Below are 25,640 nucleotides of genomic sequence, written 5' to 3' on the forward strand. Positions count from 1 at the left end.
ACTTGGCTGCATTTGAGAATCATTTGGGGAGCTTTCAAAAATCTTGATGCTCAGGCCATACTCAGACCAATTAAATCAGAATTTCTGAGGGTAGGGCCCAGACACTGGCATTTTATAAGGTGTCCTAGGTGACTTCAATGCAGAGTCAAGGTTGAGGGTCATGTCTGTAGCAAAACATTAATAATTAGTTTAAGATCAAATTTATACTAGGCTCTTACTTGGCCTCAGAATGTTTTAAAGACCACCAAAATGTCATTGTTTGCATGTATCGCCACAATTCAGATATTCACAGATAATCATCTACAGACACACCTCAGAGATATTGGGGGTTTGCTTCCAGACCACCCACATAAAGTGAATGTTGCAATAAAGTGACTCACACTAAGTTTTTGGTCTCCTAGTGCACATAAAAGTTATGTTTACACTATATTGTAGTCTATTAAGTGTGCAATAGCATTATGTCTAAAAAAACAAAGGTACCTACTACCTTAATTAAATATACTTTACGGCTAAAAAGTGCTAACTATCATCTGAGCCTTCCGCAAGTTGTAATCTTTTTGCAAAAGTGACACCAAAGATCACTGATCACAGAAAACCATAACAAACACAGTAATAATGAAAAAGTTCGAAGTATTGTGAGAATTACCAAAACGTGACACAGAGACACGAAATGAGCAAATGATGTTAGAAAAATGGCACCGACAGACTTGCTCGATGCAGGGTTGCCACAGACCTTCAATTTGTAAAATACACGGTATCTGTGAAGTACAATAAAGGAAAGCGTAATAAAATGAGGTCTGCCTGTATATCTCTTTTTATTTGTGCAGAATTATTAAAAATAAAAGGGGCTAAACGCACTTGAATCCAGGAATAGAAAAAGACATTCATGGGAAACTGATGAAATTTGAATCAAGTCTGTAGTTCAGGTATTAATATAGTACCAATGTTAATTTCTTCGTTTTGATATCACATGGTGTGTAGGATATTAACATCGGGGAAGCTGGGTGAGGGGTATAGGAGAACTCTCTTTGTTCTGTAAATCTAATTATTTCAAAATAAAAAGTTTTAAAAATTGAATTAAGAAAGAGAAGGCGGAGCTAGTATTAATCCCACACAATTGTTGATTAACTAACAATAGGAAACATCTCTGGGCACTGAGTCTTGCATTGTGGCCTTGGACACACTATTAATGAACACAACTTAGGGGTGAGGACACCCGTACTTAGAGAATCTTCCAATTTTGTCTACATTCTGCTCTAGATTTCTTTTCTCCAGGCCCGTCCAGATCCTACAAAATGTCATCAACAGCAGTTCATATTGAAAGACTCACTGACCTATGACACATATGGCCTACGTGCCATATATTCTACTATTAGGAATGATAACACTGCTGGGAATACCTAACACTGGTGCAGTATTTTACAGTTTATAGCACTTTCTAAGTTAGTCTTGTTTTGATTTGCACTGGGAAAAAAGGCAAATGCATGGACTACACCATGGGTCGCAATAAAGGATGAAAGTTCCACTCATTTTATTATAAAATACGCAGCGTAGCACCTGCAGAAATCACACGCGCGCGTGCACACACACACAACACAATACACATGCACAATTTGAAAACACAGTTATTAAATGATCTTGTGTTAGTGACTAGTGGTGCCCAGTGTGAGGGCTGGGGGGCGGGGCCACAGGGCAAGCCTAGTGGTTAATGCCCTGTGATCACCACCCTAGACCAAGCCTGCCCCCTGCACAGGCACTGTTCTGTGGTGACAGCTTTCATTCATTCCTTTCCCAGCAGGAAAAGGAGAAAAGGTCAGATGACCAAAGAGGCCAATAGCCAACGCCTCTGGCCCCAGGTGTTGTCAGCCCATGACTGACCACGTCCTGAGTCACCGCCACCGCCCTCTCCTCTTTGTTCTGTCTCCTTATCCTAGTCCCTTGGAGGCCCGGTTCCTGATTTCCTCGGGGTCCCTGACACTCACCATTTCCCGGTGAGTCAGGCCCATCTGCCACCTCTTTTCCAGGAACCGTTTGCCAGCTGCAAAGCCCTGTCCACTGATCTCAGCTGGCCGCCTGCCGCTCCTACAGTCCCCAGAGGAACGCTCCCGCCCAGGCTCGGGGTGAAGAGGTTGGCGGTGGCCACTCTTCCCCTGGACGGTGCCAGAAGATGGTTCATAATCTCTTCATCACTGCCCCCCAGAGGGTCCTCCAGCTGCCAGTTCCACCAGGCCAGGGGGAAGGGACCCTTCCCTCCAGCCTGGACTCTCTCTCTCCGCCCTCCACCCCGGACACACACAAGCCTTCCCTGCCGGCCCAGGGAACCAGAAGCGCCAAGAAAGACCCGGAGCGGTCAGGCTCCATTCCATGGGACAGGCGGACGGGGCTGTGTGGTTTTCCTGCTTGCGTCTCTCCCGGGAGAAGAGCCACTTTCTCCCTGACGTTCACTTCCTTCTGGCTGGTACCATCAGGGCTGTGGTCTAAAGCCTTCAGCAAGCGTACTCCTTGCTCCTTGGCCCAGGACAACAAGCTCATTCTCTGACGCTTGTTTATTCAAAAGCGAAGTCTAGTTGGGACTCCTCTCGAGTTCACTGGCTCTTTCAGAAGAGGAAACGTGCTTGGGAAATGTGAACCATGTGATGAATTGAAACTGTGGTTTCTTTCTAATTAGTGAAAACACATCTGAGTGGCAATCGGGGGAGTTTACAGTGATTCTCAGGAGAAAGGGTAGAAAACATCTGCCTTTGCGGAAGTAGTTGCTCTCGACGCATGTTTGTCTTAAAGCATGTCTTAAAATTACTCTGCCGGCTTCTTCCCATCCCAGCCCTCCGGTTCACAGACCCGGTTACTTGATCCCACCCACAGGCACAGAGAACCTTCTAGACCAGAAGCAACCACTCCTGCCTTCCTTCTGGCTCCGTTCCCTGAGGCTCCAGGGTCGGGGAGTAACCTGTTCCTTCCAGCTTTCTTTTTTTTTTTTTAAATTTAATTCGTTTCTGGCTGCACCACATGGCATGCGGGATCTTAGTTCCCTGACCAGGGATCGAACCAGCGCCCCCTGCAGTGGAAGCGCGGAGTCTTAACCGCTGGACCGCCAAGGAAGTCGCCCTCCTGGCTTTCTTGAGGCAGGTGTCACTGCTCCCAACGCTGCTCCCCAATCACACCATCACCTGAAAGGTTGCTAATTTAGAGGGCGACCACCTGTCCAGTTTGCTCACGACCGTACTGATTTACACCCCCTTTTACTCACAGGGTCCCGATTTAGATCATAAATGCTACGGCCACCCTGTCCACGTGCACCTCCCGGAGGGTCTTCACGCAGGTACACCTGATCATCTCTCCTACCGACCAACGTGGATGCCCCTGTCCTTGCTCTGAGCCCATCCTGCCTTGATGGTTCCATCTGACCGATGGGGCATAGCCTCCCTGAGCTGTCCTGTCCAGCCGCTAACCGAAGCCTGATCTGTTAGTATTGTAGGAAGTCACCTCTGTAACTCGAAGGGTTTGGAGGCGTGTGTGTGCATGCGTGTGTATGCGTACACACAGAGGAAAGAAAATTGTGAAACATTTGCTTAGAACAGCTTTTTTTTTTTTTTTTTTTTTTTGCGGTACGCGGGCCTCTCACTGTTGCGTCATCTCCCGTTGCGGAGCACAGGCTCCGCACGTGCAGGCTCAGCGGCCATGGCTCACGGGCCCAGCCGCTCCGCGGCACGTGGGATCTTCCCGAACCAGGGCACGAACCCGCGTCCCCTGCATCGGCAGGCGGACTCCCAACCACTGCGCCACCAGGGAAGCCCAGAACAGCTTATTTTTATCCAGGAATCTGTGCAGGTGTTCACTGCAGTCTTTTGCAAACAGTTTATTAAGAAGGAAATTGAAATTTTAGTAAAGATATTCCTTCCTTGTGTTGCAAAACACCGCTGTATAGAGCCAAACGGAAAGATCACTGAACGCAAATGTACTTCTCAACAGATGAACGATCTGAATTTTCGAATTTTATATTCTATTTCAGCGTTGACAGTGAAACTGCACAGATACTTTTCATTTTGAACTTATCATTGCATTGACTTCCTGTTATTGTTATTCCAACACTGGAGAGAAATGTTTCATTTCCAGAAGTTTTCATTTAACTCTAATAGAAAACAAACCCAGACAAATCCACTTTTTAAAAAATAAACATTTCGGTTCTGAACGCGTATTGGCTTGATTATAAGAACTGGTTTACCTCATAATTTCATAATATGAGCATCACCCTAATTATATCCTTTGGCCGTTCCAGGCATGATCACAAGGCCTTTGAAATTCAGATGATGAACTTGGACTGACCCTGAACCACAAGACCCAAGTGGCCTGCAGCTGCCTTCACCGTGGACAGCTGAGACGCTACGACTTCAGGTTCTGTGTTTTCCCTTCAGGTTCTCCAAGCACATGGGGCACTTACGTCTCATCTGTGAAGGCGATTCCAAAGTATTCCTTCTCCTTCAGGTTGAAGTGAGATGCCACGAGGTCAAGCAGCTCCTTGGCCAAAAGCTTGGGCTGGAGGGAGAACAAAATGGAAAAAGGGTAAGTGATGAGCGATTACTTTTCCTAAAACATGCAATCTCAGGTTTACATAATTTTTTGGAAGGAATGTCCCAAAGCTCAAGAACATCCATACAAATGATTTTGATAAAACCCAAAGGAGGAGACAATGAGGACAGGGTCATCAATGGACTGAGACCTTCGGCCTTGTTTCCTGGTAGTTTGTTCTATCAGCAAATGGTACTTGCTCACCAACACAGCTGGCAAACTGAACATTTTTCAGTGAACTGACAGGAAGATGTCTTATTAAAAATATATATGTACACATACATATGTAGTAAATATATGTTATGATGTATATCAAATATATATTGTATAACACATGTTATATAATACTATATTAATACTACAATTAATATGTTGTAGAATATGATTATATATATATTTCACATGCACTTATATAGTATTTGCTACGTGCCAGGCCCTGTTCCAAGCACTTTACAAACACCAGCTTCTTTAACCCTCATCACAACCCTGTGAGATGGTTCTATTATTAACTCCATTGTATGGGGAGGAAACAGGTGCCCAAAAATTGAGCATCTCTGTGTAAGTGTTGGGGCTGTGATTTGAGTCCTGGCTCCAGAGACTGCCCTCGACCACTCTCTACGCTCCCATAATTTATTTTTATTTTTATTTTTATTTTTTTATGGTACGCGGGCCTCTCACTGCTGTGGCGTCTCCCGTTGCGGAGCACAGGCTCCGGACGCGCAGGCCCAGTGGCCATGGCTCACGGGCCCAGCCACTCTGCGGCATGTGGGATCCTCCCGGACCGGGGTATGAACCCGCGTCCCCTGCATCGTCAGGCGGACTCCCAACCACTGCGCCACCAGAGAAGCCCTATGCTCCCATAATTTAAAATCCAAAGAACAGAAGTACCTCCCTGCAAGAAATGTTAACATTAAGGCCAAAGGGCCTTGGGAATAGTATTTAAGAATAAACTGAAATTTTGCCTTTCCAAAGGAGAACAGTTTTACCCAAGAATGTTTTTATCATGAACTCTTTCCTAAAATTTTCTGCCAATCCGAAGGAGTGTGCCAGAGCCTTAGATGTGAAATCACTGTGGCTGTTTGTATTGTCAATACATCAATCACTGTGGTCTATCACTGTTGAGATGACCACAGACCACCAGGCTCAGAGGTCAGGGAGGAGGGAAAGGCTGATGATGGAGACACGGGGCCAAAAGGGAACAGTTATTTCTAAATTGCCTCCCGGTTCAGGTATTTGCGATGCACTGCCTTAACGGTGACTGTTCTGTTCCACGCATACTCCAAGCTCAGAGCAGAAACAGATTCGAGAAGAGATAATGTGTGTGTGTGTACATGTATGTGCATTGATGCACATTAGGATACCCTTCCTGAGTGTATTTCCTGTTCTGCTCGTTACTCTGTTGCTTTTCTCTATTAAGAAGTGTAGGGCGCGGTCAGCTAACTGCTACGCGGCAGGAAGCTGAAATAAGCTGAGTCATCCTTCCTGTGGCCACTGCGCTTGCGCTAAGTATACTAATGAGGTTTTAAAGTAGCGACCTATCCGATGCTGGCTCACAAATCGCACCATCGGCGAAAGCCAATCACAGAGCGACACATGTTCTTAATCCCTATATAAGCAGACTGCTATAGGATTGCGGGGTCTTCCTTCCATCTTTCTTCAACCAAGCTGTGCTCCAATAAAGTGTGATACGAGAAGAATCTTGCGTGTGGCGGCTCGTTATTCTGCCGGTCAGAAACGGCTCGCCGCAAGTGGTGCCGAAACCCGGGAACTTCGCGCCCTGCATGGAGGACCGATTCAGAACTCGACACACGGAGTGGTAACCGTCGGTGAGTAGTCCAGTCAGGATCAAGATCCGATCTGGGTGCCATCAAGACTGACGAGAATTGTTGAAGAAAACTTCAGAGAAGATGCTGAGCTGGATGTTCCTGATGATTCTTAATCGAAGTCTTTGTATTAGTTGGAATTCCACAAAGGATTATTCAAATTGTGCAACTGAGTGCTGCCGGGCTGGAGCCCGTTGCCTTTGGAGATTTTGCCTCTTGGCTCTCTCCTGCCTTTTCCTCCTTTGGGGAGTGGGTGGGGGTAGGAATCTTTGGAGTCTGCTGTGTATTTGGGATTATGCTGTGTCTCTGGTTGGTCTGTCGTGTGCGCATCAGGGCACATCGAGATAGGGTCCTGCTCACTCAGGCACTTCTGGCTATTAAGGAAGGAGATTCTCCCGCAGCCTGGCTCTCCGCCCTGAATAATTCGAAATGATTGCCCTTGCACAGAGAGGCCTTGTTGCCATTGCACCTCTATAGGGAGTCATCCATTGTCCTGATTGCCCTTGCACAGAGAGGCCTTGTTGCCATTGCACCTCTATAGGGAATCAGCCATTATTCTGAGTCAGCCTTTGCACCCTGCAGCCCTTGTTGGCATTGCACGCAGGAAGGTGTCTCAAACATGCCAACGGAAAACTGCCCTCGAACAGTGAGCACATCATGAGGTGAACACTTGTACGGGCTACATTCTGCTTGGTGTTCTAATAAATAAAAAAGGGGGAGATGTAGGGCGCGGTCAGCTAACTGCTACGCGGCAGGAAGCTGAAATAAGCTGAGTCATCCTTCCTGTGGCCACTGCGCTTGCGCTAAGTATACTAATGAGGTTTTAAAGTAGCGACCTATCCGATGCTGGCTCACAAATCGCACCATCGGCGAAAGCCAATCACAGAGCGACACATGTTCTTAATCCCTATATAAGCAGACTGCTATAGGATTGCGGGGTCTTCCTTCCATCTTTCTTCAACCAAGCTGTGCTCCAATAAAGTGTGATACGAGAAGAATCTTGCGTGTGGCGGCTCGTTATTCTGCCGGTCAGAAACGGCTCGCCGCAAAGAAGGTGGATAAGACAATAAATCAAGTTATATGACTGTTTTAGAACTACCATATGATCCAGCAATTCCATTTCTGGGTATTTATACGAAAGAAATAAAAACACTAACTCGGGGGCTTCCCTGGTGGTGCGGTGGTCAAGAATCCGCCTGCCAATGCAGGGGACATGGGATCAAGCCCTGGTCTGGGAAGATCCCACATGCTGCAAAGCAACTAAGCCTGTGTGCCACAACTACTGAGCCTGTGCTCTAGAGCCCATGAGCCACAACTACTGAGCCTGTGCTCTAGAGCCCACGAGCCACAACTACTGAGCCTGCACCATAGAACCCACTAGCCACAACTACTGAAGCCCGTGCACCTAGAGCCCGTGCTCCGCAACAAGAGAAGCCACCGCAATGAGAAGCCCGCGCATGGCAACAAAGAGTAGCCCCCGCTCGCCGCAACTAGAGAAAAGCCCACGCAGAGCAACAAAGACCCAATGCAGCCAAAAATAAAAAACGAAAACAAACAAAAAAAACACTAACTTGAAAAGAAGTGCACCCCCATACTCACTGCAGCACTGTTTACAAAAGTCTAGACGTGGAAGCAATCTAAGTGTCCATCAATGGATGAACGGATAAAGAAGATGTGATATACATACACAATGGAATACTATTCAGCCATAAAAAAGAAGGAAATCTTATCATTCACAACAACATGGATAGACCTTGCGGGTACTTTGCTAAGTGAAATAAGTCAGACAGAGAAAGACAAATACTGTATGGTCTTACTTATATGTGGAATCTAAAAAATAAAATTAAAAAATATCTCATAGACACAGGGAACAAATTGGTGGTTGCCAGAGGAGGGGGTAGGGGTGGGTGAAATGGGTGAAGGTGGCCAAAAAAAAAAAAAAGAGAGAGAGTTACATCACAGTTTAATTTCTTAATTCACTTTTTTTTGGTGCCACTATGGACTATACTGTGTCCCCTCCTCCCAAATTCACGTGTTGAAGCCCTAACCTCCAATGTGATGGTATTTGGAGGGTGGGGCCTTTGAGAGGTAATTAGGGTTAGACGAGGTCATGTGGGCAGGCCCTCAGGATGGGATTAATGTCCTTATAAGAAGAGATCCCAGAGAGCTTGCTTGCTTTTTCTCTCCACCAGGTGAGGACACAGTGAGAAGGCTGCCAACTACAAGTCAGGAAGAGAGCCCTCATAGAGCCTGACCAGGCTGGCACCCAGACCTCGAACTTTCAGCCTCCAGAACTGTGAGAAAATCAGTGTCTTCTTTTTTTTTTTGGTTGCACTGCGCGGCACGTGGGATCTTAGTTCCCTGACCAGAGACTGAACCCATGCCCCCTGCAGTGGAGGCACGGAGTCCTAAACATTGGACAGCCAGGGAAGTCCCCCAGATCAGCGTCTTTTGTTTAAGCCCCCCAGTCTGTGGTATTTTGTAATGGCAGCCCAGGCAGACTAAGACGGGTGTACTTCCTTTTAATTCAACAAACATTTACTGTCTAATGTGTGTAGGGCACTAGCCAATCCTACAGGAGATACAAAAATGCAGAGCACATAGTACTTGTCACTAGGACCTTCAACTTTCATCAGGGCATAGAGTAAGAGCTAGTGTTCATTTTAAAAAGCCAAAGCATATGGTTCCCTCTTTGCCGCCTCATCCTGAGCTCCCAGGATAGCAGCCTCCGGGCCTCAATCACCATCAATTTACCAATGAAAACTGCCAGAAATGATGGGAGTGAGTTTGAAGTGAGGGCAGAGCTTCCTCCCCCTAGAAGACATGATTAAATCAACAGGAAAATCCATCTTGATAAATCAATGTCATCTAATATTCTATACTCCCGTTCACACTAAAATGTGAAAAAGTGAAAAAGTAACCGTTAGGGAATTCAAGACTGTATGTAAGACCCTCCTTCATAAATAACACAGGGGAAGGCAGGGGAATAAATGTGGCACATCTCAGAGCATCACTGATAAATGACAAAGTATCAGTCCAAGGTGAGCGGGCTCTTGAAGCCTCAGACTGTTTGCTGTGGTCGTGTTGCTGGCATCACCTCCATCCCCATAAGGTACCCGGCTGCCCAGATACGAAGCATTTGATGTAGAGGTTGTGACCAAATGTAAGGTAACGTGGCTGATTTTTACACTGTGATGTACTATAACTCATCCATCCAAATGTCTGCGTTCCTTTCACAGCAGTCACAGCGTTTCCATAATCTGCTATTTCTTTAAACATTTTGATAATCTTTGGGGTTTGCCTTTGAAGCTTGTATCACATGTATGAAAGCATCCTCACTAGTGCTAAGTCTTCTTGTACTCAGAACGGACTTGATTTTTTCACAGGTCACGTGAAGTCGAGTCTGATGAATGGTGACAGAGGTGGTGGAGGTCAGGAGCACATTGGATCAAGCTGGTTTTATAAAATGAGGTATGATTATAAAGTCGTTATTTGTGGGTTCTTAGGAGTGATGGTGAGGTTTCCAGCCTAAACTTGGAAACGACAGAATAAGATTTCCTTCTCTTTGAGAGTTAAACTTGAAAGACAACATCCCAATGGAATTGACCAGCGACACATAAATTTACCCAGAAAGAGAAAAGAATTACTGTTAGGGTCGGAATAATAGTATATCTATCACATGACTAAATATAGTAATTGTTCCATAGAAGGGGCTGGGTGAATGGCCGGTGGGTGTGGGGTGGCGGATGGAGGGGAGTCTGGGAAAAGGAAATGAGCTGGGGAAACAAATGCAGTCTTAGCCAATAGGCCTTAGATATTTGAGTCCCAGTGGTAAGGCTTCCTCTCTGGCAGACATGGAGGCATGAGGAGGCATGACCTTAGCCAGTCATCTGAAACATTCATATTACCTATTTAACTCCCCTTCCTCCAATCTCATACCTTCCAAAGAACTTACTGAGGTTATTATTGCCACGTCCTACATAAGCTGCTGAGCAGCTCCTATATGACTGCATTATCTTCCAAAATAAGAGACTCATTCCTCTGCCAGTGATGATGCTGAGACTTGGAGACATCAGGCAGGCTGTCTCACAGCAAAGCCAGGCTTCCAGATGAAGTCAGACTGGCCTCACAGGTCACATGTACTATCCTTCTGCCACCCCACCTCTACTGACTCTACTTCCTGGGTGAGACGTCAAGGATCATGAGCCCTGAGGGCCCTATCTGGGTGAGGGTTATATTGCTCACTTGAAACCAGAACACTGACATTTTATACATCAATACTGATTTATACATCAGGTACTTTGAACTTGGTTAATGTGAGTCTTCCCCCAAGGATGAACAATCGGGTTTCTGCACTGCAGAGCTAGGGGACTGACTTGACATGTTGAAAAATTCACCAGAATAATGGATGTCACCTTAGGAGCCTTGTTGACACTGACTTTTGGTTTCTCCATGGTGACACATCCCTATGATTTAGTCTGTCACCGCAATCCTTTTTACATTGGAATTTCTACAGTAAAAAACCAAATGTTCTTGGGGACGCATACACTGAACGCAGCTAAAAGGATCTGAGCGATAGCAGCGTCCCTCAAATAAACTTTATCATCTCAACCTAACTCTTCAAGGACAGGATCCGTTTGGATGCATATCTTTGGTCAAAAAATAAAAAGAAGGTTAGTCCCATTACTTCATACAACAGTAATTATAGATCCTATGCACCACCCTCAATAAAGAAAAGCCTACATTAATTACCCACAATATATACATGGGGAAATAAAGGCATTGAAGGGGGAGGTAACAGATGCCAGAAGATGTTGAGGTTAGAACTCCTGAATATTAAGTCCCATCAAAAGGTACACTCTTTCTTCCGCTGTCATGGTGGCTGGCAGTGCCCCAGCAAGTGGCTGCTCCATTAATGAGAGCGAGCTCTCCCATCCACCTGAGGGACGTGTAGCATGAGTGAGAAATAAACCTCGTTGCTAAGTAACCTTGACATGGGTGGTTGTTTGTCATCACAGCATAACCTAATCTATCCTGATTGGTTCAGGCACCAAAACTTTAATTCCCTGTATGGTAGGTTTAAAACCATTTAAGGCATCAGCCTGTGATTTCCTGATCTTGCAAACTAAGACAATATCCCACCTTGACGCGATGGTGATTAATGAACTACATTTCTTAAACTCATTTGGTGAAGGTTGCTGGGTAGAAAGCTTTATGCTGTTATGTACTTTGAAGGCATGTTTACAGAATCTGCTGATTACAATTTGCCAATTACTTTGTTGTAAACATTTGTGGAGCTTTGCAGGATCGGGCTGGGAGTGAGGCCAGAAAGGCAGCCTATAGCCCAGTCAAGTTCTACAGGACAAACCGGGCCGGGGCCTCAGTGCCAATGTGGGCAAGGCAAGCCCTGTGCGTCTTGGGTTAGAAACAGCCTGTGCTGGGTCATTGGTGCCACCCCGGCCCTCCGAGGTCAAGACATTTAAGACTGACTTTCTCTCAGCCTGTAATGAACTTTGTTCACTCAATAGCTTTTCTTTTTCTATCTCAGATTCTTTTTCCAATGTGCCCTTCTAAGCTTTTATTCCTCCTTATATCTGACAACTAGAATCTATAAACGTCTGACTCTACCACACAGATCTAAGTTCCCAAGGGTCCTGAACTGTTCCAGTGGGAAGCCACGCACATACCAGCATGTACAGGGTTCTGGAGCGGGCCCCATCTATGCTGCCTTCCGAGGTGGGACATGATTGGATTGTAATGATCAAAAGAACACTTCACACGAATGTACGGCTGTACAGCGCTCTGGGCACATCCCTTCGCCGATGATCTTTCTAGTGAACTCGTGAGCTGTCCAGGCAGTCTGGGGAGAGCCACCTGCTGACCAGGTGGTACCCAAGCTCCTCTCCAGTTTCCCACAGAATATTTTTATTATCACCCACACATTCTACTTTCCACTTAACATGGATTCATCCCAGAGAGATGCTCTTGGTCAAACTGTGTAAGTTCTCAGAGCCTCAGCACCCCAGTGTTCTCCTCTATAAAGTGATGAACTAGATGGATGAATCGAACTCCTGCCTTAAATTTGATTCTTTATTCATTAAACTTATTATTAAATTTAGTTTCTTCCTTCTCTAAAACCTTCCCAACCTTCTCAAGCGTCTAGTCACTCATTCTAGAAAACTTTGCAACCATTCTGGATCCTCCCTGGATCTCTTAAATCTGTCAGTTAACATAGCCATCTTTCTTATATAATCTCTGGCAAGTCACTTGACCTCTCTGTACCTCAGTTTCCTCAGCTGCAAAATGGGGATGATGACCATGCTACATCACAGGGCTGCTATGAGGATTTAATGAATTAATATTGACCTGCATAAGGTGCTTAGAGCAAGTGTCTGGCACAAAGCGAATGTTCTATGTGTTCATTATTATTTCAGACCCTCATTATCTCACCTATGAATTATTATAATAATCTCCTAAATGGTATCAAGTTATATATGTCAGTCTGGTATTTAAGGCCACTCTTTATTTATTTATTTTTTTTGCGGTATGTGGGCCTCTCACTGTTGTGGCCTCTCCCGTTGAGGAGCACAGGCTCCGGACGCGCAGGTTCAGCGGCCGTGGCTCACAGGTGCAGCTGCTCCGCGGCATGCGGGATCCTCCCGGACCGGGGCACGAACCCGCGTCCCCCGCATCGGCGGACGGACTCTCAACCACTGCGCCACCAGGGAAGCCCTAAGGCCACTCTTTGAATCTAGTTCCTATCCAACCTCACTTTTGCCCGATTCCCTCCAAAAGTACTCATTTCTCTCCAATCTATTTGTATCAGAGTGAAGAAAACACCAATCTCGTTTCTATTTCCAAAACTTTGCCCACAACATCCTCTCACCCCATTTGAATTTTATCTTGCTCAAGGTCCACTTCTTCCAGGAAGCCGTCCCTGATCATCCTACCTCCAAACAGTCTCTTTCTCCTCTGAACTCCTATAGCATTTACCACAGGGACTTGGTTCACGCTTGGCATGCATGCTCTTGTGTTATGATAAATTTATTTTAATTAAAACATTTTTACAAGTATGGTAAAACACACATAACATAAAATTGACCATCTTAAGCACTTTTCAGTATACAGTTCAATATTGTTAAGTATATTCACATTGTTGTGCAACCAATCTCTAGAATATTTCCTCTTGCAAAATAGAAACTCTGTACCCATTAAACAACAGCTCGCCATTCCCCTTCCCCCCAGCCCCTGGCAACCACCATTCTGCTTTTTTTCCCTATGAATTTGACTATTCCAGGTACCTCATCAAAGTGCAATTATACAGCGTTTGTCTTTTTGTGACTGGCTTATTTCATTTAGCATAACATCCTCACGGTTCATTCACATTGTAGCAGGTGTCAGAATTTCCTTCCTTTTTAGGGCTGGGTAATATTCCACTGTGTGGATAAACCACATTTTGTTTATTTATTGATCCATCAACGGACACCTGGGTTGCTTTCCTGTTTGGGCTTCTGTGAATAATGCTGCTATGAACATGGTGAATTTTTTGTGACATGACTTGCTGTGTCCTGCAACGGGCTGAATGGTTGCCCCCAAAAAGTTCTGTCCACATCCGACATGCTGGAGCCTGTGAACATGACCTCTCATTACAAAAATGTGATTACAATCCTTGAGAGGAAAAGGGTCTCCTGCAGTATCCAGGTGGACCTCAAGTGCAATCACATGGGTCCTTCTAAGAGAGAGACTGAGGGAGTTTTGACACAGACGGACACACACTAGAGGACCGTGTGAAGACAGAAGCAGAGACTGGAGCGATGAAGCTGCATGTCAGGGGAGGCTGGCAGCCACCAGAAACCAGAAGAGGCAAAGAATGGATTTTCCTCTCGAGCTTCCAGAGGAAGCTTGGCTCTGCTGACAGCTTGATTTTGACTTCTGCCTTCCAGAACTGTGAGAGAATATGTTTCTGTTATTTTAAGCCCCCAAGTTTGTGGTGATTTGCTACGGCAGCCTCAGGACACGAATACACGCCCTCAGGCAGAAGCCCCGCAGTGCCTAGCAGGTCCTAATAGCAGGCAACCCCAAATTTGCTGGTTGTTTGAGACATAAAATGGGATCTCAGCAGAAAGCCCTTTACTAGTACTTTATAATGCCATTGACTTTCTGGGCAAGGAAGCCACACACACAAGTCCAGGTGGAGCAGCCTTTGTATCAGAACTGATGCTGGGTCAGTCACCGGCAGCGTGGGCTTCAACTCAGCGACTTCTCCCCTCAAGCCCTTTTCTGTCATCCGCCACTCCCTTGGGGGCAGCTCACAGATTCAAAATCAATGGAATGGCCACTTCTGAATTGCATTAAAAAAATTAAAACATCACACGGCTCCCATCTGTGCTCTGGGAGGAATCACGGCCGAAAGACTGACCCTCTCACCGCTCCCTCCTCCCCAAGGCGGATCTGGACGATTCGCTTCTGGCTGCAGTGCCCACAGTGACCGCCAGGCTGCCGGGGACAGCTCCGCAGCTGGGCCACACCCTCCCGCTCCGACGGCACCGCCAGCCCCATCCCAGGAAAGGGTGATTCCCGGCCCCGGAGGAGTGGCCGCGTCAGTGGAGGTGGCAGGGAGTCCAGTGCTGAGAGTGGGGAAGAAAGCGTGGTCAGTGTGCCCTTTCTCTCCAACCTTTCTGAAAACCGAGAGAGGAGGAGAGAGGGGGGTGAAGAGGGGCAGCTCGGAATCAACGATGCCTGAGCCTGCGGCCTCTTTGAAGCCCTGCCTGTTATTGTGTTTCCCAGAGCAGCTGGGAGCCTGGTTCCCGCCCTCCCTCCCCCTACCCCGCTTCCCCCTCCCCTCCCCCTCCCCCTGGGGGCTCGGCATTAAGCAGCCGAGCGCTCATTGGCTGTTCGTTCGTCCTGGGGAGGGGGCGCCGGTGATCGCGAGAAAGCGTGAGGTCATCGCGCACACAGACGCGGGTCTGGCCGAGCTCCCCCTCCCCGTCACCCCCTTGACGCGCCGGTTGATTAGCTGGGGAGGCTGGCTTCCGTCCTACCCCGTCTGAGCAGCCCCTGGGTTCCGTGGCTGGGGGCAAAGGGGGCACTGCTTCCTTTACGTAGGGTTATTTGCTCTTCTGGGCTCCCAGGCGCCTGGGATAGGCAAGGGTGGGGGGCGTGTACAGCTCGGCGGGTCCTGCCAGAGGGAGCATCTCTCCAGCTGGGAGGTCCCCATCCAGTACGAACCCCGGCTCCTTAGTGGACAGAAGACGAATGCTTTACCTCCGGCTCAGGAGGGACCAGCAGCAGAGCATCTCAGCAAAGCTGGCTCCAGACACAGCCAATACTAACGGTTTCCATTTACTGGGTGCAGCCTCTGTCCCAGCGCAGAACTGAGTCAATCCTTACCCAGCAGGCAGATGCCAGGACTACCCCCATTGGATACAGAAGGAGCCGAAGCACAGAGAAAGCAGTAACCTGCCAAAGGCACACAGCTAGTAACCCGCAGATTTAACTCAACAGTCAGGTGGGTATAAGTCACCCAGGGACGCTGGATTATATAAAGAGCCAGAGAGACTGGTTACCCAACCCACTTAACTGACAGGGCAGGAAACTAAGGTTCAAGGGGTCGAGAAGCCTGTCCACGGACAAGGGAGGTCACCTTAGTGACCAGCACGTGTGGGGATGGGACCCAAGCGCCTGACCAGCCCTTTGCTGGTCCACTTAAGTAGGCGGTTTCAGAAAAGGCTGCAACGATCTGAAACAGGAAGGAAAGAAAACCAAAGGGCATCAATCACATGTGGGTCCTGGCAGGCAAAAAGCATTCACTGCACACACCATGTTAAGGTCCAGGTTTCCTGGCTCCTCCCCAGCTTCCCGTCCTGCTGCTGCTGCTGCCCCCCTGGCCCCAGCACCATCACATCCTACAGGCCTCCCCCTGCCAGGTTCTGGGCTCCATGCTTCACTTACATGATCTTATTTCATCTTCAAAGCAAAGCAGCCCTGCACCGTTGTACCGATGAGGACACTGGGGCTTAGAGCAGTTACTGTGCTCAAGGTCACAACCCCCCAAGCGCACAGGGCAGACGAGGGGCTTGAGTCTGGACTGACTCTAAAGCTTTGGTTTTAAATGCCGGGTACAGATCCAGCAAGTCGCAAACAGCACAGACAGGAGGGGTCTGAAGCTGTTTTTTCGAAGCGCAATAGAATTCTGCCAGACAATATGTTCCCGGAGGGCAGGGATCGGGTTTGATCAATATCTATAGCCCAGCCCCCGAGCACAGTGCCCGACACACAGGTTTTTTTAATTGGTAGATGGTTCTAGACTGAAGGGTCATTGTTTGATTGTTACACCAGCCTAGCAGGAAAGCTGAAACCCACACGCCCTCTCAAGGCTGGTTGGAAGCACAGAGCTGCTAGGCAGAGATTGCGGTACCCCGTGGAGAAGGATGGGTCCAGATGCCACATGCCCAGATGCAAAAGAGCCCCTGGGTTTCAACGGGGTCACATACCTCCAGGCACCCACGAAGGAAGCTGTGACATATACTTTGGGAAAGTTACTTGTACACCCAGGAAAAGATGTGTTGTGTCTGTATTCCTTTCAACAGACTCTGCCCTTTAACCCAGCATCAGGGACTAACCCTGCTTGTTTCCAAGTTGCTTGTCCCCACGCTTTATACTATTCCTATATATTATTCTCTATACGATACTAATGTATTCCCTTGTTCTCATCCTCTTATTTCCACATGGTTTCTTCCACATTTTGCTGAGATTCACCCTGGTCCCAGCATGGGGGAAAGTTGGGGTTGAAATCAGTCTGGGAAGCCAGCCTTTCTCATCCATGCATTTGAATGATACCCAATGGGAAGGCTTTGACAGGCGCACATAATTATTACTCCTCCAGAAATGCAAAGTGCTTCTGCCAGCTGGCTGGGGAGCCTGCTTTATTCAGGATCTGCTCCCCTTGGGACTCTGGGCAGGTGGGCAGGTGTTCATTAGGGAGCGCCTGCTGATTAACATAGTAACCCCCAGACTCCAGCCTGCTCGGGGCAATGTCACAAGAACGGCTCATCCAGGCTCCCCTCGGCGGCCTCTCCGCATTCATGAAATGATAACGGTTTCAGTGAGGCGAAAACACAAAAAGATGTGCAGTACTCAGCTTGCCTTTACCAAGGTCAGGCTGACAAGTCTGCAGCCCCAATTCGGAGACCCTGGAAGAAAATGGGGGATGCTAAGGTTCTTGGGATTCATCGTCCCCAGTCGTCGTGTTTACCCCTTCTATTATTTTCTTCTTTAACTCAAAGCCTGCCCTGCATTCTGGGTTATGACCCTATCTTGTTCTACAGTGAGTAGTAAATTACTATTTTGGATGTAAACCACCCGTACATTCACTGGGAGGTGAATCCTGGAGGAAGTTCCCCAGGATCAAACTGGCCAATTGGTCACCCTTCCAGTGGGACAAATGGAACCCAGACCAATTCCAACTTGAGGTCTTCACGACATGGCACACTGAAGTATTCCCTTTTCCTGATGTTCAGGGAAGAGTGAAGAAGGGCATCATTCCAGAGCACAGGACGTCAGAGTTTTGAAATTAGCTCTGTGTGGTCCATTGGAAGCCACGGAGTCTTAGGCAAGGCTCAACCATTCCCATCAGTTGTGTAGTCAGCGGTAGCTAGGAGCTCTTAGGAGTTTCATCAGTAAAGGGATGATACGGCAATAGGGCAGAGAGGAAGCGTTAGGGTAGAGCCATTTTCCGGGACAGGTAGGCTGACTGCTACCTTTCATGTAATATACAGAAGGTTGGCACCTACAGTCCTTTGCCAAGGGCACGGCTGATGTTCAAAGAATGTGGCTTCCTCACCCACATACTGGAAATAGAAAGCTTGCCTTCTAGTACGAGGATGGGGAGAGTGGGGATTTGTGAGGGATTAAAAAAAATATATATATATACAGCTGTGATTGATCCATCTATATATGCTGTGATGGAACTTAAAACGTAAGCACCCCTTTCATGCAATCGGGGCAGTGGATTTGTAGTCAGACCACAGGGCTTGGAAACCCAATTCTACTCCATGTATAAATAAAGCATTTATTTTCACTTAGAAACACCGGGACAATAACATCTACTTCATGGGCTGCTGTGAGGAGTCAATACATGATCATTTATAAAGTACCGGGTGCACGAAAGATGCTGAATAAAGGCAGATGCCCCTTTTCTCCTTCTGTCAGTAACTCCCCACACAAATGACTTATCCTCTCATCACTTTGACAAGGACCTGCTCTGATCGCAATCTAAATCCTCTTCTGAGTGAACTGTCATATCCTTTATCCCAGGAACCATGAATAAATCATCGCTAGGCAGTAAGGAGAACAGAAAGCAGACAACTTCCCTTGGAAGTGAACTTGTTTGGGTAGACATTCCCTAAATAGCACCCCGTCTCTGCTCCCAGTGTCTGCTCAGTGATGCTCGCCTCCATTCACTCGAGCGATTTACTTCCTCATATCGGTCCCTGCCTCCTGCTTCTTTAGGGTTAAAACGACGTTTACTGGCCAGAAGAGAAACAAGTCTCTCTCCTGCTCCAGGGATGTATGGAGACACGGCGCTGGCTTTCTGATGTTTGGAAGTTCCCCAAGTCTCCTCCCTGCGGACCCTTCCCCCATCACTCTTGCAAATTGTTGGCAGGTACAAGCTAGAGAGAGACGGTGCGCTCTGCCCGAAGATGATGTCATTTTCAATATAATTAAAAAGGCACTCTTGCCGGGGTGGGAGAGAGATGAGAAAGTGCACAGGCACTGGTGTCCCAGGAAATGAAGGAGGGGAGGTCAACTTTTGTCTGAGAAATATTTATTCCTGAAGAGCCATTTCACTGAAGTCAGACAACAAGGCAGAGAGCACTGCGGCCCCTCCCACGTGCCGCGCTAATTAAGCGGATGAGAACAGATGATGTGCCGCGGGGTCCAAAGAAAAACTGTGCGCTTGTGATACCCTCATTCTCAGATCGAAAATATTATTTTATTATTTGCCTACATTCACCCCCCCCCCCCGCCCCTATTTCCAGATGGTTCGGAGGAGGCTTACAAAATTTTAAATGGTATGTAATAGGGGGATTAAAACACGAAATAGGACAGAGTCCATTGAAGAGGCTCAAACACATGAAATAAACGAGTTCCTGTTGCTGACTAGGTTACACTGTCTTTGTCGACCGACCCAAGACACAGGCTGAGTTAACACGCGCAGGCAAGCCTTTTCCTGGGAGTACATCCAAGAAGGAGTTTATCGTTTGGTTCCACACGTGAGGGACAGCAGAGAGCATGTCTTCAACATGGTCCCTGGGAAGGACAGAAATGCAGCTCCCACGAACCGTTTCGTAGTTTCGCCCCTATGTACCACCCTCTCCGCCTGGAGCAGGTTTTAAAGCTGTCTCCTGAAGCCCGTTGGGATATTCTGGGAGAGGCCTTATGTTAGATTTATTTACACCGGCGAATTTGGCCAGAAATTTTGGAGGCGCTATTTTATTAGGTCCTTAACACATGCTCACGTCAGCCATTGGGCAGCTTGGCACTGACGTCTTGTCTTGATTCTGAAGCCAAGCCACAGAAGAAACAGGCAGTCAGTCCCAATTCTGGTGAAGCGCACCGGCCTCCTTGCAGACTGTCAAGGCGAGAGGCAACATCCAAAACATCATGCTGGGAAAAAGCGAAGCCTGGTGAGCTGAGCGGGATGGGATGGACCCGGGCGGGATAAAGGGGAGGTGCCGGTACAGGCGGCCAGGAGGTGGGGAATGGTCTGGATCTGCATCTCCTCTTGGGCAGGTCTGCAAGCCCACCCTGAGGAGACCCCCAAGCCAGGCGGGTGGGTGGGAGAGTGGGAGGGAGCTCCCACCTGTGTCTGGGGGCCCTGTGCTTTTCCTTACTGCTGGGCTCTTCCACTGCACATCTGTTCCTGTGGCCTCTGGGCCCCTTCCTTTCTCTGCTGCCCCCAACTACCTTTTTTGCTTTGGCTGCTAGGTGTGGCATGTGGGATCTTAGCTCCCCGACCAGGGATCCAACCTGTGCCCTCTGCAGTGAAAGTGTGGAGTCTTAACCACTGGACCCCCAGGGAAGTACGCCCAACTACCTTTTTTTTTTTTTTGCGGTACGCGGGCCTCTCACTGCTGTGGCCTCTCCCGTTGAGGAGCACAGGCTCCGGACGCGCAGGCTCATGGGCCATGGCTCATGGGCCCAGATGCTCCGTGGCATGTGGGATCTTCTCGGACCGGGGCACGAACCCGTGTCCCCTGCATCGGCAGGCGGACTCTCAACCACTGTGCCACCAGGGAAGCCCCCAACTACCTTTTTAATTCAAGACCCCGCACGTAGCCCCTCTGCGGAGAGAGCTGCCTTGACCTCACACCCTCTCTCCGGTTCCCACCCAGGCTGCCCCAGTAGCGCCACGTGAGTCACGCACACGGGGTCCATCAGCCTCCCCAGATGCTCTGGTCCCACGACATACGCATCTGTGCTCAGAGTTTATTCCTCTTCAAGAATGACCATGTCTGGAAAGCAGGTACAGCATCGCCTGTATCTTTGTTTCCACAGATCCTGACCCAGATGGTCAGTGTTCAATGATGGTCCGGGTTGATCAGTGAATGAGTGGATGGATGAATCCATCCATCAATCAGTGAATAGTGAGGGGGAGGAATGATCAGAGCAAGGGATGCCTTTATCCTGATAAACACCAGTGTTCCCCCTGCATTCCGTTCCCAGGTCCAGGTCCTTCTCAGTCTTCACACGGGCCTTGAGTGAGCTCGTCTCTCCTCGTTCTAGGTCCCACCAGATTCAAGTGCCTTCCAAAGCCGGCAAGGACGTCTGTCTCAGGAGGCGTCAGGAAGCCATCCTCAGCTGCCGGGATCTCTGTACGTGCTCAGTGACACTCTTCCAGAGGAGGGTCTGGCTGGGGGCTCACGTCTTCTCTTGGTGTGTTATCCTGTGAGCCCCAACTGAGGAAGTGGGGGGGCCTATCAGTGGGGATAAAGGAAAGCCACGACAAAGGTGTGCATCCCAGGCTTTGCCCTTGTCACCTCCCTGTCTCTTCGAGTCAAAAACCATTTCATCAAAATAAATCCGGGGCCTGGCAGGGCCCTGCGCGACACTGAATTGTTAGACTTGCAGGGAGATGACTCACACGCAGCGCCGGAGACCCTCAGCGCCCCGCCCGAGCGTGGCTGGGGATGGCGTCAAGCGATGACTCATCTGGGGGCTTGACCTGGGGCCTTTGCAGACTCCCTTCACCCACTCTCCCTCTTAAGGCCCTCCATTTCCCTTTGTAGAGTCGGGTCAATACGCTTTACATTCTTAATAGCGTGTCAGTCTGGAGAGAGAAATCATCGCAGGCTGTGACCCTGTGGCAGTGGTGTCACTGGTTGCTAGGCAGGGTGTCCTTTGGGGAGGGAGCTGCCACTCCTGGTCCCCCTTTCCTCCACTTGTGTGACAAAGGGTCAGACTCTGGCCCAGGTCACAGGCACAAAAGAGATTTTGTTCTGTGCTGCTGCCTTGCCAGGCCTCTCTGAAGGCTTCCTATCGAAGAAGACAAGGATTCAAGACGGCAGTGACATTACAACGAGCGGGGGAAAAAAATAACGAAAATAAGACGGATTCCCTCGCAGAGCTTCGCCAAAGTCAGGGTGTAATAGGAAGAGCCCTGGGCCAAGAGCAGAGACCCTTGTTCTTGAACTGACTCTCCTGGCCACGGGGTTCTAGGCGCAGAGAAGTTGGGAGATGTAGCCAACTTCCTGCCGCTCCGTTTCACCTATGCTCACCTCCGCAGAGCCAGCACGAGGCTCCACGTGAATGCAACCCCAGCACGGCCACTGAACCCTCCATAAGAGGCTAAAAGGAAAGTCTGACCCTCTACGTTCATGTCCAATGTCATCCAGAGAGCGAGCGTGTGTGTGTGTGTGTACCGCACACGTGTGTGCTCAGTATCGTAACTTCTGATTTTTAAAAATTACTCCAGACCTAAGTCTTCCCACGAGACACTTCTCAGTGGGACAAAGAGGCAGAGAGAGAGAGGTGGGACCCTCACTTCCAGGCTCTGCTGCGTTTTCAGGCCAAAGCTTTCTGGTCCCCGAGTAGTGCTCCTCTGGATGAGGTCAACTTCACAGGCTGCCCGCTGGAGGCCTGGGCTTCTAACTGTGGCCTTAAGAACTCAGAATCATTGTCAGGAAACAGGAAGGCTTTGAAGTCAGAGACCTGGATTGGACCATGGCTCACAAACTGCTGTGGGGTCATGGCCAAGGAGCTTAATTTCTCAGAGAAATCAGTCTTTTTCTGTAAAATGGGTGTAATTCCACTGACCTTATGAATGTCTTGAAAATGAAATAAGAGAGTATGTGTAAAATGTAATTCAGTTTTTTTTTAATTTATTCTTATTTTATTTATTTTTGGCTGCGTTGGGTCTTCGTTGCTGCACGCGGGCTTTCTCTAGTTGCGGTGAGCGGGGGCTACTCTTCGTTGTGGTGCGCGGGCTTCTCATTGCGGTGGCTTCTTTTGTTGCGGAGCACGGGCTCTAGGTGCGCGAGCTTCAGTAGTTGCAGCCCGTGGGCTCAGTAGTTGTGGCTCACAGGCTTAGTTGCTCCGCGGCATGTGGGATCTTCCCGGAGCAGGGCTCAAACCCGTGTCCCCTGCATTGGCAGGCGGATTCTTAACCACTGCACCACCAGGGAAACCCCTGTAATTCAGTTTTTGACCTATGATTATTACTTCATGCTCGTTAAATTCTTCCTCACTTTCTCTGCAACTCCGCCTCCACGCCCACACCTCCATCAACATCCTGGTCTCATGTTGCCTTCCTTGGGGAGGACTTCCTGTGAGGCCTCAATCCGGGTTGACTCATCCGTCCATCAGAACTCATCAAGCCCAACCCCTCAGGACCGTTTTAGCAGAGCCAGAGAAAGATCTCTTGGTACTTCATCTTCAGGACTTTCACTTTCTTTGTCAGAGAGTGGAGGGAAAAATAAAACAGAGCAAAAGCAAAAACTAAACCCACTCTAATGCGTGTGAGGTGGGCTGTGGTGATACATTAGATCAGGAGGACCAAGTTGCCCCGTTTGGGTCCCTGGAGATGGAACCTAAGGCTGCGTTTGCCGCGTACACTGACTACAGTCGGCCCTCTGTATCTGCAGGGGATCAGTTCCAGGACCCCCTGAGGAGACCGAAATCTGTGGATGCTCAAGTCCCTTAGTCGGTCCTACGGATCCGTGGGTTCCGCATCTGTGGAGCCAACAACCAGGACCATGTACTATATTTACAACCCGTGGTTGGTTGAATCTGCGGATGCAGAACCACGGATAGGGAGGGCCAACTGTACTGTCCTTTAGCATCTCTTACAAGATACATTCTAGGCTGACTTTTCGAACTGCTTGATTGAAGTGTCCTCCTGCTGAACCAACAGCAACAGTGAAATCAAGGACTCTCCACTGTACTCTAAAAATGCATTCCTCCAAACGAGAGGTTCTAGAATGGGAAGCGGGAGGTCTGCGCGGAAATGTCAGCTGGGATGTTCTACGTTAGCAATAACCAGCCCTGGCGGCATGTGAGGACCACCTGGGAAGTCAAAGAAGCCACTGCCGCCTGGGTCCCACCCTAAAGAGGTGGGGCTTAATTGATCTGAGGGGGTGGGGAGGCCCAGGAATCATCGATTCTAACGTGCAGCTGGGACTGAGCTGCTCTGAAGGAAGCAGTAGTGTGTTGGGGGTGAGATTCTTTGTGATGTTATCAGAATTCCAACAACTTTTAGTTTATAGGCCGCCTTCCCATAGATGTTTCCCCTGGATGCCGTGCAGAATTTGTGGAGCACCCATCGTGTGCTGGGCAGTGTGCAAGGTGTGAGGGTCCACGATGGGAAGCCACAGTCCCCGACCTGAAGGAGCTCACAGCGAAGCAGCCACAACTACACATCGTTCACCTGCCTCACGCCACGGGCTTCAGAGCCCTGATTCAGAAGCCATTCACCATCTACGGGGTCTCAGGCAAGCTAAATGAACCTCTCAATAAAAAAACAGTATCTCAGCCACGTGTTGTGGGGATTAGAAGCCTTAGAACAGGTAAAGCCTTAGAACGGTGCCTGGCATCTAGTCAGGTGTTCAGTAATATACACATCATTGCAGCTAATCTTCTCAACAACCTTATGAAGCAAGTATTATTGTTAACATTATTCCTACAGGAAAGGTCACACAGCTATTACGCGCCATAGCTGGGCTTCAAACTCAGGCGGTCTGACTCTAGACCCTCTGCACTGAACCATGAGACCGTAACTCCCCGCTTCTGATGCTGCTTATGGGGAAGAAAGAATTAAACAAAACCCCCAAACCAACCCACTACATGTAATACAATATGAAAGGGTTATAAAAGAAGCAGGGCCTGGCATGACTCAATCAAACGTGGACGAATGGTAACACATCTGAAGGTGTGTAAGACCCACAGAGGATGGACCTTGAAGGAAGATAATAGATCTTTGGGCCTCGTCACAAAGTTGGGATTTGATTCTCCAGGCTAAGGGGGGTTATGTGATCAGATGTGACCATTACAGTCAGGAACTGAAGAAAAAGGTAAAGCGCCCCCCCCATCCCATATGTCTGGAGAGACCAAGGCTAGACAGATCACCCCAGATCACAGAGCTAGCAAGGGGGAGAGTCCGCATTTAAACTGGGGGTGGACCGCCTGCTGAGTTGCCTTAAGCGCAGAGAGCTATCACTGCCTGTCCACGGGAAATGTTTAAACATCTCTACTTCCATTCGGAAGAGAAACTGTAACTTCATGCCCTTTAGGCGACCCTAAACGTCCCGGCATTCTGCCTGGGTGATCAGTAGGCTGGGTGGTATCCTACAGCCAAGGTCTCAACATGCAGCCGGGAGCAGAACATTCCAGAAACGCCAGAGGGCACCACCCTGAGCAGGTCTGTCCAGGAACCTTCTGTGCTTCCCGGAGGGACAGTGAGTGTGGGCGGAAGAGGCAAAAAAAAGGGAGCAGCCTCTGACCCTAGCTGCAGGGACCTCCCCGCTTCTGGAAGGTTCTCCTGGCTACTCTCCTTTCCCGGGAATTGTTCAGTTGCAGGAGTGGCAGTGCTGTCATCTGTGTTTCCCATCTTTCTCCAGGGAGCACCCTCAGGGCAGCGGGCTAACTCTGGCCTCTTTCAGGGGTCAGGTCTAAGCAAAGATGGTCTGAACCCTCACCATGGGGTCTCAGAGCCTCTGAAGAACTCTCCCCTCCTCCTTTCCTCCTGAGTATCCA

General features: G+C 48.6%; 1 protein-coding gene across 3 annotated transcripts in view; it reads right to left on the reverse strand.

The window, feature by feature from the left end:
- FRMD4A (FERM domain containing 4A) overlaps positions 1-25,640 on the reverse strand; it is a 233,384-nt gene that overhangs the window by 142,842 nt on the left and 64,902 nt on the right. For all 3 annotated transcript variants that reach the window (XM_060006260.1, XM_060006259.1, XM_060006261.1), the window contains exon 3: positions 4,439-4,533. In XM_060006260.1, the coding sequence (XP_059862243.1) occupies positions 4,439-4,533 (95 nt within the window). The remainder of the gene's footprint in view (positions 1-4,438; positions 4,534-25,640) is intronic.

This window comes from Delphinus delphis, chromosome 2 (genome assembly GCF_949987515.2).
Source record: "Delphinus delphis chromosome 2, mDelDel1.2, whole genome shotgun sequence".
Lineage (NCBI taxonomy): Eukaryota > Metazoa > Chordata > Mammalia > Artiodactyla > Delphinidae > Delphinus > Delphinus delphis.